General features: G+C 37.7%; 1 protein-coding gene across 1 annotated transcript in view; it reads right to left on the bottom strand.

Annotated features, from left to right (window-relative positions):
• ANKRD31 (ankyrin repeat domain 31) overlaps positions 1 to 15993 on the bottom strand; it is a 143569-nt gene that overhangs the window by 78470 nt on the left and 49106 nt on the right. The window contains exons 11-12 of the mRNA XM_078067181.1: positions 11419 to 11574; positions 2833 to 2975 (exon numbers count right to left, since the gene is read on the bottom strand). Coding sequence (XP_077923307.1) covers positions 2833 to 2975; positions 11419 to 11574 — 299 coding nt within the window. The remainder of the gene's footprint in view (positions 1 to 2832; positions 2976 to 11418; positions 11575 to 15993) is intronic.

Here is a 15993-nt window from a genome sequence, read left to right as displayed (position 1 = left end):
TTCAGGGGCGCCTGGGTGGCCCAGTCGTTAAGCGCCTGCCTTCGGCTCAGGTCATGATCCCAGGGTCCTGGGATCGAGCCCAGCATCAGGCTCCCTGTTCCGGGGGAAGCCTACTTCTTCCTCTCCCACTCCCCCTGCTTGTGTTCCCTCTCTCACTGTGTCTCTCTCTGTCAAATAAATAAAATCTTTTTAAAAAAAATTAAATTAAAAAATAAATAAATAAAAAATATAATTCAACGTTCTTAAGAGAGTTGTATAACTATAACTACAATCTAATTTTGGAACATTTCTTTTTAAAGATTTTATTTATTTATTTGAGAGAGAGAGAGCACAAGCAGGGGGAGCGGCAGGCAGAGGGAGAAAAGTAGGCTCCCTGCTAAGCAGGGAGCCTGATGCAGGACTTGATCCCAGGACCCTGGGATCATGACCTCAGCCGAAGGCAGAGACCCAACTGACTAAGCCACCCAGGCATCCCTAATTTCGAAACATTTTAATATCCCCTAAAAGAAACCCTTTAACCATGACCCGTTACTCTCCATTCTCTACTCTCTACCTTCCATTCTTTAAAGATTTTATTCATTTATTTGACAGAGAGAGACACAGCGAGAGAGAAAACACAGCAGGGGGGAGTGGGAGAGGGAGAAGCAGGCTTCCCGCTGAGCAGGGAGCCCGATGTGGGACTCGATACCACAACCCTGGGATCATGACCTGAGCAGAAGGCAGACGCTTAACAACTGAGCCACCCAGGCGCCTCTCTACCTTCCATTCTTAATCTTCTCTCTGTCTCTAAAGATTTGGACTATTGCAAATATTAATGGCTTTTTACTTCTTAAAAAATAGGGTATTATCTTTTAGTATCTCCCATCATTTAGTATAAAAGTCAATTCCTGTAAGACAACATACATTCAAGTTTCTTCAACTCTGGAATATTTAAGAAGTTCACACTCTCCAGGTGCTGAGTCCAGCATCAGGTTCCCAGGGCTTCCCTGTCTGACATATGAGTCCTGTGACAACTAAGGCATGGGAGCAATACAATATTCAGGGTCTAGACCATTTTTCTGATCATCTTTGCATCACATAAGAGATTCCCTCAAGGTTAGCCTAAATCCTCATCTGATGCTCCTGCCATCCCTACTCCATCTTCCAAAACAATATCCTGCCCTACTTTGATTCTTAAGGCTTTCGTTCTTAAGTCAGTCCAGAACTGACCTGGAGTTTTGGAAATCTCTCTTGGACTGGGTTAAGCAACTTTTTGGCTCCCCGCAGCTAAACAAAACGGGAAGGCAATGAAGAAGACAGTGATTTTACCCCACCCCACTGGGTTTCAGCTTTTAATTCTCATGACCGTTCTTGAGACTTCCACTTCTGTCTTGTCATTCTCTTTTCTCCTGCCATCAGTCAGGACATCCCACAGTGCCAGAAGCACACGAGTCACAAGAACACAAGTGGGAGTAAGATAAGTAGTGAGGAAATTAGATTCTGGAGTCAGAGGCATGTGTCTTTGGTCCCTTTTACTACACTGAGGGAGTAGGATAAGGCTACATATCTGGAAAGGCCACACAGGAGACAGCCAGTTGTTGCCCATGAGGCAGAAATTGACTAAAGCCAAGTTACCGGATGGGACAAAAGAACAACTGAGAAAGAAACAAGGAAAAAGTAAAGTGCTCAGGGCTTACCTTGCCCAAAGGGGTAAAAGACTCTTGACTAGGATAGGTCAGCCCTGACAACTTGAAGAGCAGACAACTTCTACCATGAGTAGAAGGAAGAAGTGCTTTGGGGAGGTTTCTCTAATGGAGGCCAGCTTTGAAGAGGGGATAAAGGACAGAGAGGGCTCACACCATCACTTGTCCAAGCCTGCTTTCTTCTGGCCATTAAATTAGGTCCCAAGCAGAATTCCCTCCCCCCAGCCCTCTCTACAATGTGCAGGGGTGACCACCTACTAGCAAGTGATATATTATCAAAAAAAGGAAAAACAGCTTAAACTTCCCTGAAGTATTGTTTCACATTAGGAAGGGATATGCTCTGTCTATGCCTGTGGCTCTAGGCAGCCATCTCCAGCTCTACGTGTCAGGCATTTCTTCTGGAAGTATGTAGAACATAACTTCCTGAGCCCAGCTGATTAGCTCCCTTTCCTACCCTAGGAACTCGAACCCAGAGACAACTTCCAATACCTGAAATAAATAACAGGATATTTTTAGCAAGTGCCTCAGTCCTATAGCATGGTGCCTAGACCAGAAAAATGTCTGGGAAGCTCAGAGCTTAAGTGACTTCTGAAATAAACTGTATGTGCTGGGATCAATCATCTTAATTTAATATTACCATCAATCATCCTAATTGCAGCTACTATTAACCAATCTGTATGGAACTACAGTGTTTTGATATTTCAACCATTGGTACATCTATGCTAGTATATACTGGCAGATTATTAAACCCAAGAAATTCAGGTCTTATGTGGACTCTGAAAGTGACATTAGTGTCCATAAAGCTGGATGCCTCCTGTTAGGACTGGACATCACTGTGTAACACTCTACAAGCAGGAAACTTTCTGGTAAAACCTATAAAGCACCATACTGAAAGAGTCTTAAAGAAGTGTAAGTTTAAGAAAGACTATGTATAACCAAAACATGATCTGTACTTATTAAAAGTAACATGTAAAATGGCATCTACCATATTAGGAACAACAAATCTATTACACAGTAAAATTTTATTACATATTCTGATTATTCATTAGCAGAATGAACTAAAACGGAATTCCTAAAACTGATAGGTTCCAGAGATTTTTAATACTTGCAGAATGTAGTATTTGCTTTGCAAACAAAAACATCACAGTACCTTGTAATGTCCATTTATCACAGCATCATGTAGGGGAGTGATCTGGTACATTCCTTTGATATTTACATCTGCTCCACCTTTTAATAGCTCACTTGCTGTCTGATAAAATCCTCCTACACTAGCTTCATGAAGTGCTGTCCAACCTATTATACAAAAAGGAAATGGTTATGTTTGCTATCTTAATGTTTTGTGCTTGCCCATAAAATAAAAACTCTATGTTGTTTCTTTAAAAATATTTTGATTATATGAGACAAGATAATCTTACCATGAAATAACTTGTATTATTAGATGAATTCAATAAATCTGAGGACCAAATCAAATTCCTACCCCCAACTCAGTTGTGAAAAAATATGAAAAGAAGTAAAAATTTTTTTTTAAAGAAGTAAAATATTTGAAACTATTCCTGCCCTCCTCAAATAAAAAGGTTGTAAGGGAGTCATTATTAGCTCACAGAGAATGCTAGTTGCAGGCTACTTTCCTGGAGAGAAGAGAGGGAAAAAAACTTTATAGCTCAAGGTACTTCCATTAAAGTAACACAGCTAGTAGGAATGCACAGAAGTCACTTCAAAAACATATATTTCTTTTCTCCTTATTTTAAAAAGCTATTTACAGTAGTTCTTTTTTTTTTTTTTTAAGATTTTATTTATTTATTTGAGAGAGAGAGAGAGTGTGGGGAGAAGCAGAGGGGGAAAGAGAGGAACAAGCAGACACCACGCTGAGCACGGAGCTAGATGTGGGGCTTGATCTCACGACCCTAAGATCATGACCTGAGCTGAAACCAAGGGTGAGATGCTTAACTGACTGAGCCACCCAGGTGCCCCTATTTACAGTAGTTCTAACACCACTATTTAAAGAAAACCAGTCGTACAGACAAGTATCCTTTATCCTTGTTAGCCAGAGACAATGGTATAAGTTATATTTATTAAATTCCAATAAATCATAGGATTGATGAAAGAAAACCTAAAAGTTGCATGTTAAAAGTGTATTTCACTCCTTCCAGAACCTTCTCCATAAGCCAGGGTTTCTCTAACTCAGCACTAACATTTTGGGGTGGATAATTCTTTGTGGTTCTGAGCATTCTATTAGATGCCAATAGCACCCCACCCCCATTCCAGTTGTAACAACTAAAAATGATTCCGGAAACTGCCAATGTCCCCTGAAAGGCAGTATCACTCCAGTTAAGACCCATCGCTATAAATGTTATAGAAGCAGTTTCTCTTATATTAATAATTAGAAAGCTTTGAGGAAGAAATGAAGAGTACCAAATGATTAATAAAAGAGTTTTTTTCCTATAAATTTCCTTAAAATGCATGTGACTGTTTAAACTGAATATTATAACATTATATTTTGGTGTTATTAATGTATATAGATGTTATATATATAGTACAAAAGGGAGATGTGGTCAATGTTTTTACATTTTTAGAAATATTAACATACTAACTCTTTAAAGGACTGAAACATTAAAGATGTATATTTCAATCACCAGAGTAACTACTACAAAGTAATGCAAAGACAAAGAGAGGGGAAAAAAAGATAATGTGCACAAGAAAAAATTAATTAAACTGCAGTCCTCAATCCAACCTTTTATATTAAATGAAAATTGATTAATCACCCCAATTAAAAGGCAGAGATTGTCAGAATAGATAAAAAACCTGTCTATAAGAAATATGCTATCTATAAGAAATAACTTTTATTTATTTACTTAAAAAAATTTGTTTTTATTTATTTATTTGAGAGAGAGAGAGTGAGTGAGAGAGAGAAAGCACGAGAGGGGGAAGGGTCAGAGGGAGAAGCAGACTCCCCATGAGCAGGGAGCCCAATGCGGGACTCGATCCTGGGATTCCAGGATCATGACCTGAACCGAAGGCAGACGCTTAACTGACTGAGCTACTCAGGTGCCCAAGAAATAAATTTTAAATAAAAAGACATAGGTTGAAAATAAAAGGATGGAAAAAGATACAACAAACAGACAAGAAACGTAAGAAGGCTAGAATGCCTATATTAATATCATATATAGTAGCTTCAAGACAAAGTATATTACCAGAGATAAAGAGACGTATTTCATAATAATTAAAAGGTCAATTTATCAGAAGACATGAAAATTACAATTGTATATGTACCTAATAACAAAACTTCAAAATATAAGCAAAAATGGACAGAATTAAAGGGAGAAATCGACAAATCCACAATCACAGTTGTTAATATTTCAACACCCTTCTCTAAAATGATAGATCAACTAGACAAAAAAATCCATAAATACAGACATGATCTGAATATTACCAACCATCTTCATCTAAGTGACATTTATAGAACATTGGATACAACTGAAGAATAATCATTCAAGTACACAAGGGATAGTAAGCAAGAAAGACCATATACTAGGCAACAGACCAATTCTCAATAAATGTAAAAGGATCAAATCCACAGAAAGTATATCCTTTAACCAAAAGGAATTAAGTTAGAAATCAATACCAGAAAGATACCTGGACAATCCTCAAATATTTAAAAATTTAACAACTTCTAACATAATCTTGGGGTCAAACAAATGATCATACAAGAAATTAAAAGTATTTCAAAGTGAATGATAATGAAAATACAACATAGTAAAATCTGTTGGATGCAGCAAAAGCAGTATTTAGAGGGAAATTTAAAGCTTTAAATGACTATGGCAGGAAAAATGTACAAAAATCTGTGCCCTTATTTTCAACCTTAAGAAGCTAGATAAAGAAAAAAAATTAACCCAAAATAAGTAGAGGTCAAAAGAAGCAGAAATTAATAACATTTAATACAGATAACAGTGAAAAATTTAGGGGCGCCTGGGTGGCTCAGTTGGTTGGGCAACTGCCTTCAGCTCAGGTCATGATCCTGGAGTCCCGGGATCGAGTCCCGCATCGGGCTCCCTGCTCAGCAGGGAGTCTGCTTCTCCCTCTGACCCTCTTCCCTCTCGTGCTCTCTATCTCTCATTCTCTCTCTCTCAAATAAATAAATAAAATCTTTAAAAAAAAAAAAAAAAAGAGAGAAAAATTTAAAGCCAGAAGGTAGTTCTTTGAAAAAAAAGAAGGCAGTAAAATTGATAATCCTCTAGCTTAAACTACTTTAGGAAGGAAGGAAGAGGGATAATGAGCAATATCAGGAATGAAATATAAATAGCCCTAAAGATCTGCAAATATTAAAACACTAATAGGGGAATATTATAAATGACTTTATGCCAATAAATTCCATAAGTTAGATAAAAAGGACAAATTCCTTGAAAAAGTACAGCTTACCAAAACTGACACAAGATGAAACAAAATATGAATAGCTCACACATAGGAGAAATTTGCATTTATTATCAAAATCTTGCCACAAAAAATTACAGGCTCACATAGTCTCACTCTAAGTTCTGTCAAACATTTAAGAAAAAACCCCCAATCTTACACAAACTCTTCCAGAAAGTAGAAGAGAATACTTCTTAACTCATTTTATGAGATCTACATAACCCTGATACCAAAACCAAAATCATTACAAGAAAATTATGAACCAATATTACTTACAAACATAGGTTACCAAAAAAATCCTTAACAAAATATTAGCAAATCCTGATACCAAAATCAGACAAAAGCATTACAACAAAAATAAAATTACAGACCAATATTACTCATGATCATACATGCAAAAATCCTTAACAAAAGAGTAGCAAATTGAATCTAGCAATATATAAAAGGATGATTTATCATGACCCAGGATCCATTCCTGATAAAAATACTCAGGAAATTAGGAATGGATTCCTCAATATCATAAAGAGCAGCTACAAAACCTACATCTAACATCATGCTTAATGACGAAATACTGAAGAGGCAAAACTATAAGAAATAGTGAAAAATATCAGAGAAATATCAGAATAGTGGCTTCTAGAGAGTGGGGGTGGGGAACGACTGGGAAGAGGCATGAGGGAAATTTCTGGGATGTTGGTAATATCCTATCTTGATAGGTGCACCTGGGTGGCTCAGTCAGTTAAGTGTCTGCCTTCGGCTTGGGTCATGATCCCAGGGTCCTGGGATTGAGCCCCGCGTCAGGCTCCCTGCTCAGTGGGGAGCCTGCTTCTCCCTCTCCTTGCCATTCTGCCTATCTGTGCTATCACTCTGTCAAATACATAAAATCTTTTAAAAAAAAATCTATCTCGATAGAGGTTTGGGTTACACAGGTGAATATATTTGTCAAAATTCATCAAACAGCACATTTAAGATCTGCATTTTATAGTATGGAAATTTTACCTCAAAAAAGAAAAAAACTACTGAACTCAGAGATATTAATGCTGAGGTGTTCAGTGGTAAAATGTACTAACTTTCTTTGAAATGCATCAACATAAAGATGGATTGATGGACAGATAGATTTAAAGATGGATAGGAATGAAATAATAAATATTTATTAATCTCTGCCCCCTGGTTCCTGGCACAGAGCTCCTAAACCCTTGTAAACAGAGGTGCTAGGACATCTTTTGTTCTAATATTTGGTCTCTCACCCCAGTTCCTGATACAGAAGTCCCAAGAGCTTTGCAATTTCGTAAGTGATAAAAGTGTCTGACACAGAGCTCCTAAATCCCTTGCTATTCCCTGGGTGACAGAAGTATCTTTTGTTCTAATGAGGCAACTTTTGGTGGACTCCTGGATGGGGGCTGGTCATAAGAAAGACCAAGTCATGATCAGAAACTTGGCAGTTTCACCTCCATGTCCCCCTCTCCCCTGCCCTGCCTTCACGATGAAGCCTCCATAAAAATCCCCAAACTCTGGGGTTTGGAGAACTTTTCCAGTTTGTTCAACACATCTACATGCTGGGAAGGTAACATACTCCAATTCCACAGGGATAGAAGCTCCTGTGCTCCAGGACCCTCCCATGCCTCACTCTGTATCTTCATCTGGATATTCATCTGTATCCTTTGTCATATCCTTTATTATATAATAAACTTACATGGTAAACGTAAGTGTTTCCCTGAGTTCTGTGAGCTATTTTAGGAAAAGATCAAATCCGAGGAAGGGATTTGTGGGAACCTCCAATTTGTAGCCAAGTTGAACAGAAATTGCAGGTAACCCAGGGACGTACTACTTGTGATTGGCATCTGAAGTAGGGGTGGCTGACTGATCCCTTAACCTGTGGGATCTGTACAAATTTGGGTTAGTCAGACATGAACTAAATTGCAGGTGTTGGAGAATTGCCTGATGTATCAAAAATCCCACACATCTGGTATCAGAAGTGTTATGAATATAAGTAGAAGAGAAATACATGAGTGTTTTTCCTTTAGTGTTTTTCCTTTATAGTAAGTATGCAATAAAAATAAGTATGTAGAATCTAGGTATTAGGTATCTGGATGCTTAATGTAGAATTCTTTTACCTTTTCAGTATGTTTAAAATTTCTCATAATGTTAAAAGAAATTTCAAATATATAGCTCACATGTGAACTTTTAAAACATAACCACTTAAGGACTACCTATTTTTAAAAACATAATATAAAAATTATCTCCCTCCAATAGTATTTGATAAAAAATTTGAACTCATTTAGGTTTCGGGACCTGTGGAAATTTGCTTATCAATGCGTATATTGGTTAACCTGATTATCTGCCACCAGTCTAGGATGAAAAATGAAATATAAGAAATCCAAAAGTTATTAACTCTGAAATGTAGATGATGACTTTCCTCCTAGGAAACTTCCTTTCCTTATTTAGGTTTTGCTTAAGCTACAATAAAAATTAGTTTCCTAAAATGGACAAAAACAACTGCTATCGGAATGAGAAAACCATAACAAAAGATTAGTTTTGTTTTCCCTGAGCCAGAATGACTAAAAGATAAGGTAAATGTAAAGTGGAAAACCAGTCTCCTATTTTAAATTCACTGCAGAAAATTCCCAAAGAAGAGAATTACTGCATGTCAGTAATTCAGAATAAACAATGGGGGCTCAGGGAAGGACTAAAAAATGAATGCTACTTTAAGTGAGACCCAAGCAAGGATGACCCAGTGATGAACAGTATCAGTCTTTTTTTTTTTAAGAAGATTTATTTATTTATGGGGTGGGGGGAGGGCAATGGGAATCTCCAGTAGATGCCCCACTGAGCGAGAAGCCAGTCGATGCAGGGTTCGACTCGGGGATCACTCGGGGCTTGATCCCAGGACCCTGCAATCAGGACCCCTGAGATCAGGACCTGAGCCGAAATCAAGAGTCAGATGCTTAACTGAATGAGCCACCCAGGTGCCCCTGATTAGTATCAATCTTAAGGTTGAAAGAAATTCCCAGCATTGACAAAGCCAGAAGGATGTTTATTCTGTAGACAGAGCCACTGTAGACCAGAAATGGCTACACAATGCAGAAAGAAATCAAACGTACAAAGAATTTCCCTTTCCCTGGGGATTACTCCTTCTGTGTTATAAAACCACTCCTTCAAAATAAAGATGGATCACATTTTACAACAGATCTTTTATTATCTTCCAGATCTGCAGGTTGGAAGATCCTTAACAATTTCTTTTCTTTTTAAAAAATTTAACCATCTTAAAGAAAACCTCTCTAAAGCTTTATAAGATAATAACTATCCCAGAAAGTGAAAATAACAAATTTTAATAAAGATCATAATATTACTTATAGGCTCTAATGTAGCAACTGTTAACACCCACAGAGGTGTAAGTTCACATTTCCTTGTGTTCTAATGTGCCAGAGACTTAGGAGTCAGGTAGAATTCTGTGTAAAATAATGCTCAAGGCATTGGTCTGAGAGGGTTTTAACAATGAAGCTTAATGAGATCTGTTTTTGGGTATTCAGAGTTTCTTCAGCCTACTTCCTGGTTTCACCTTTGTTTTTGATAGATGAAGAACTATTGCAATCGTTTTTTTTAAATCAAAGACAAAGATACCATAAAATGCAAATGAGACTTATAATGCAAATGTTACCTATGACAAGACCATTGGTCTGTTATCATAACATCTTAAGAATTTCTCAAAAGGCACTTACCCTTTTTTGGACTGTATCACAGAATATATTTAAACTTTTCTAGTATATTTATCTTTCTGTTTTCATAATACCTGGTACATAAGGGGCATACTGTAAAAGCTCACCTCAATGAACTGGTATATTACATGGAGGTCATACATCTCTTGCCAGTAGCTCTTGAACTTCACTGAGAATATAAATCATCTGGGGAAATATGTTAAAATGCGGATTTCAAGGTTTTAACCTACAGATTTTAATTGTGAGACTGTGTGTGTGTGTGCATGTGTGTGTTTTGGAGGGCAAAATAAACATTTTAAACAAACTGCATTTTAAACAAACATTGCAGGTGACTCTGATGAAAATGGTTGTAGTCAAGTCTTTAAAAACACTACCCTCTGCAATTTTATAAGATGGAATAGCCAGAAGTAAAGATCAGAGCTAAGATGCAAAATGAGAAGGAAAAGTAGAGAACAAAAGAGTTCAAAAAGCCAGGAAAATATGTTAAGGATAAAAAATTCATTAAGGTCACAGAAGTATCTAGGGCAGTGAGGAGAAACTGCACAATAAATTGCCGAAGACAAGCAGGGAACAGACACCAAGGATGTTAACAATGGCACAGAAAATGGCTCATGAAAATAAGTATGTTAAGAGATTCTTGGGAAGTCCATAAAGTAAAGTTAGCTGCATGTAGAGCTACTCCTGAACTTAAGGAGCAGATAGAGACTAACAGCAAGTACCACACATTTCGCAAGGAAGCAAGTGCTTTGGCTAGCAAATAAGGATCCAAGGTTGAGGGTTACAGGATGTTGGCGGTTCACTTGGGTATGAGATTTAGAATAACAGCCTGTTAAAACCCTGATTATCACATAAATGCAGGCTTTGCTAAAGTAAGTGTAATCACCAGCTTGTCCATGGACTGTGCTGTTCACCCCTGTGCATCCTAAGACTTTTCACAGTTTCATAAACTGAGAAAGTCTAGAAACACTAGTAAAAGTATGGACACACAGAAGCACTACCCAGACTGGCCCAGTGCTGCTAAGTGCCTTACGTACTTAAGTGTCCTTAAGGAATCATTCCTGTCCAGAAGAACATCAGCTTCTCTCCACAAAAAAGACTGTATTAGAGATCCAGCCTTGCAGAAAGAATGTTCTGAGCTCCCTGCCCCACCATCTCTCCCTTATACTCTCTTCTCTCCATATCCCTGGCCATTGCCCCTGCTGTACATCTACTGTACATCTACCATGTTATCTCAGTTTCCCCCATAGCTCAGCATACCATCAGCTTCTTTCAGCTTTTGAGCTCACCTCTCTTCCATTCAAAGTTGAGTCTCACAGTAACAATGCCCATGCAAACCCAGCAAGTCAGCCACAGGAACCACATCCTGTGGGCCACCTGGTGGGCCCTGGGCAGGCAAAATCTTTGAAGGTGCAATAGAATGCTCTTCTCCTGCCCCTCCCTCCCGACCTTACCACTTCCCTGGGAGATGATGGTGATCAGCTACCTAAGCAGAAAAATTACCTGGAAGCTTTCTGTTTGAGACTTGCCTTATACCCACTTTGTCATACTTTCATAGGAGTTACTAAGCAGAAACTACAAACCACTCCCAAGATAATTGTGGGTTAACCCCAACTTACCAGCATAACTTGGCTGATTAACATTTCCCCCTTTCATTATATAATGATGAACAAGATCAATGTCATTATGCAGAGCAGCCTGATACAGTAAGTTCTCTCCAAAAATGTTTCTACGGTTAATGCTAGACAGAGATACTTTATTCCTCTTCATTTTTTCTGAAACAAGGGGATGAACAAAAGAAAACAAAAAGTAATAATCCTTATTTAAAAATCAGGAAGAATACAGGTAATAGAGTGAATCCAGTCAACATTCTGGAATTATTTTATGAAAGAGTATTTCATCCATAAACCCAACAATAATGTTATCTACATGCAAAAAGGTAAAAGAAAAATATCATTAGTTTGAAAATACTTGCAGTACATTATAAATTATGTAAGCAGTTTATGTTTATTGAAACCCCATGAAAGTGAATACATGAGAAGACTAACAGATTACTTTCTTAAAAGTTCTGGTGAAAAGGATTATTTAAATCTAGAATTAGGTGTTATTAAACCCAACAAAATACTATAGTACCAAAATGTGTTTTAACACCATGAGGAGAAAAATCTCAGAAGTATATAAGGAAGATACAGAAATTAACCCAGTGAGGCCAGAAAAGAGAATGCTAAATTTCTTTCTTTGCTACAAATAGCTGTCACAAAATTAAATAAAGACATATGGTCTTGATCTGTACAATAGTTTTCTTTCCTAAGCCAGAAAATAGACAATTAAAATAGATTCCCAGCTTATACATATCAGGTATCATTTCTCCACTGTGTCTCCTAAAATACTGACATTCCTTATTTAGATACTCTAAATTCTGTCAATTTTTATGGATACTAGTTCATGTGGTTTTCCTGAATTTCAGAATAACTATGACTATAGCTTTTCCAATTTTGATCTAGCTAATCTGCCCCATCCTAAAATCTCACAAAAGTAACTGAGTACAGCAGCACATTTTTTAATGGATCACAATTTATCTGCTTCGCCTTTATTAGATTCCCTCCATTCAGTTCCACTGTAAAACAAACCAACTTCTGAACATTTGAACCTATCTTCCCCCACTCAAGACTACAAAGCATTCTGCTCCTACCAGATAAACTGCATGCTTACCAAAAAAAAAAAAGTAGTTTTTACTCCAAGCTCTGTCTTTGCCAGTTGTACTTGCTAGTTATATAATTTATTAGAAATAACAAATTAAGAATACAAAATTTTTCAATGAAAACTAAGATGTAGAAGCCATTCACTTCCAATCATGACTAAATAATTGCCATGACTTGCCCTTCCATTGCAAACAACTAAAAAAACTACACAAAATATATGGGGTAAAAAAATTTAGACACTGGAAAACAGGCAATTCAGATCTATGACTCCTTCCAGAGAAGAGAAACAAGAGAGTGAGCCCTAAGATCACTCTTGCCTGAAGGCACTTTCCAGAATATAGCAAAAGCATAGCAAGGTGATCCTGCTGAGCTGAGGAAATAGAGATTCAAGTTTCAGGAGGCTAGGGAGATTAGCTTTTGCACAGTAGGGTACGATGAGGGGAGAGAGAACAGGTACCGAAATCTATAAAAGGGACTCCTTGAGTCACTATCTAAATATTAAAGTGCTCATATGTAGGTTGAGTCTTCCTGAGGCTGGGCAAGAACAACTACCCAAGAACTATAAAATAACAATCCTGAGAGATCATGCAGGCCTGGGAAACATTTACATTCCTGACAGCCTGAGGAGAGAGACCTTGCTAACAACCGGAGCATTAGTAGAGACCCTTGACAGGTCACGTCTTAGTAGAAGGGGCTAAACTAGCTATATAGTAAAGCCTACATCAAGCCTGCCTAATAAGGTTTTTAAAAAAGTTTTGAGGGCGCCTGGGTGGCTCAGTTGGTTAAGCGACTGCCTTCGGCTCAGGTCATGATCCTGGAGTCCCGGGATCGAGTCCCACATCGGGCTCCCTGCTCTGCAGGGAGTCTGCTCCTCCCTCTGACCCTCCCCCCTCTCATGCTCTCTCTCTCATTCTCTCTCTCAAATAAATAAATAAAATCTTTAAAAAAATAAAAAAATAAAAATAAAAAAGTTTTGAAAGGATCAATCTGATCTTCAAGTAACTTGTAGGCCACAACAAAATTCAGTATTTTTAAAATATACATTCAATAACATTTTGTTGCATGTGGATTTCTAATTGCTCTTCTCTACAAGCCTTGTGCCTTTGTCAAAACTCAGGGTTTATTTCTTTTTTTTTTTTTTTTTAAAGATTTTATTTATTTGCGAGAGAGAGAATGAGAGACAGAGAGCATGAGAGGGAGGAGGGTCAGAGGGAGAAGCAGACTCCCTGCTGAGCAGGGAGCCCGATGCGGGACTCGATCCCGGGACTCCAGGATCATGACCTGAGCCGAAGGCAGTTGCTTAACCAACTGAGCCACCCAGGCGCCCTCAGGGTTTATTTCTGAACTCATTACATTGATCTATTTCCCTATCTTGACGGAAATGTCATACTATTTTGATGACTAGAGCCATATCATTTTTTTGTTTTGTTTTGAGAGAGAAAAAGAGAGAGTGTGCGCATGTGAGTGGGGAAGGGGAGAAGGAGCAGGGGGGAGAGGGAGAGACAGAATCCCAAGCAGGCTCCATAGCCAACACAGTCATCTCACAACCCTGAGATTATGCATGACCTGAACTGAAATCAAGAGTCGGATGCATAACCCACTAAGCCACCCAGGTGCCCCGCCATATTTTTTTTTTAAGATTTTATTTTATTTATTTATTTATTTATTTATTTATTTATTTATTTATTTGAGAATGAGAGAGAGAGAGAGAGCCAGGAGAGGAGTAGAGGGCGAGGGACAAGGAGACTCCACGCTGAGCACAGAGCCCAACGTGGGGCTTGATTCCATGACCCCAAGATCATGACCTGAGCCGAAATCAGGAGTCAGATGTTTAACTGACTGAGCCACCCAGGCACCCCATCCTGTCATATAATTCTTAAAATAAGGCAGTGTTAGCCCTCTAACTTTGTTCTTTTTCAAAACTGTTTACCATTCTAGGTCCTGTGCATTCCATATGAATTTTAGAACCAGATTGTGAATTTCTACAAAAAACCCTACAGGAATTTTGATTGGGATTGTGTAGAGTTCATAGATAATATCTGAGCAGAAATAACATCTTAACAATATTTAATCTTCTGGGGCACCTAGGTGGCTCAGTTGGTTAAATGTCCGACTTGATTTTGGCTCAGGTCGTGATCTCAGGGTTGTGAGATCAAGCCCTGTATTGGGCTCTGCTCAGTGCGTGGAGCTTGCTTGGAATTCTCTCTGTCTTTCTAAAAAAACAAAAAAGCCCCCAAAAAACAATATTAAGTATTCTGACTGATGAACAAAGCAATATCTCCCCATTTTTCTCCATTAAATTTTCTTTGATTTTTCTGAATAATGTTTTGTAAGTTTCAGTGTACCTGTCTTTTACATAGTTTGTCAAATTTATCTCTATTTCATATTTTTGATACTATGGTATCAAATTTCACTGTCTAAATGTTACTAGAATATAGAAATATAATTAGTATTTGTATATTGATCTTGTATCCTTTAATTGTGCAAAATTCACTTACATATAGTTGCTTTTACTATACATTCCATCAGATTTTCTAATAGATGATTACGTCATTTGTGACTAAACACAGTTTTACTTCTTTTTTTCCCACATGGATGCTTTTTATTTGTTTTTCTTTCTGACTGCACTGGCTAGAACCTCTACTATGATGTTCAACAGAAATAGAGCAGACATCCCCTGCATTATTTCTGATTTTAGGGGAAAAGCATTCAATCTTTCACTATATTAAGTATAATAGCTGTATATTTTTTTGTAGATGCTCTCTGTCAGGTTGACAAAGTTCCACTCTATTCTTAGTTTGCTGGGAGTTTCACCAGAAAGACATGTGAGGTGCTGTCAAATGCCTTCTTGACATCCCTTGAGATGGTAATATGGTTTTCTTTTTTAGCTTGTTAGTTAGTGAATTACAGTGATTGATTTTCAAATGCTAAAACTAATCCTGCATTCCTGGGATAAACCCTACTCTGTCATGATGTATTATACAATGTTGAAATTGATTTGCTGAAGTTTTGTTTATATTTTTGTATCTATGTTCATGAGACATATTCATCTGTAGGTTTCTGTTCCTGTGATGTCTTTGATTTTGTTTTCAGTTTATTAGTAGCTTCACAGAATGAATTGGGAAGTATTCCCTTACCTTCAACTTTTTGGAAGAGTTTGTGGAAAACTGGTATTATTTATTCCTTAAATGTCTGTCGAATTCACCACTGAAGGTGTTATGAACTGAATTCCATCCCCTCAAAATTTGTATGTTAAAGCCATAATAGAGTAGGATTTGTGCCCTTACAAAAAAAAGTAAGAGACTTTAGAGTTTTCCACATATGCAGGAAAGACACTTAGAGAAGGCGGCTGTCTGCAAGCCAGGTAGAGGTCTTGCCAGAAATCGAATTTTCTATTACCTTCATCTTGGACTTCTAGCTTCCAGAACTGTGAGAAAATAAATGTGCCATTTAAGCAATCCAGTTTGTGGTATTTAGTTATGGTAGTCTGAG

The sequence above is a fragment of the Halichoerus grypus genome, chromosome 2 (genome assembly GCF_964656455.1).
Source record: "Halichoerus grypus chromosome 2, mHalGry1.hap1.1, whole genome shotgun sequence".
In the NCBI taxonomy this organism is placed as follows: Eukaryota; Metazoa; Chordata; class Mammalia; order Carnivora; family Phocidae; genus Halichoerus; species Halichoerus grypus.
The sequence above is the reverse complement of the archived record's forward strand: the minus strand, read 5'-3'. Positions and strand labels throughout refer to the sequence as shown.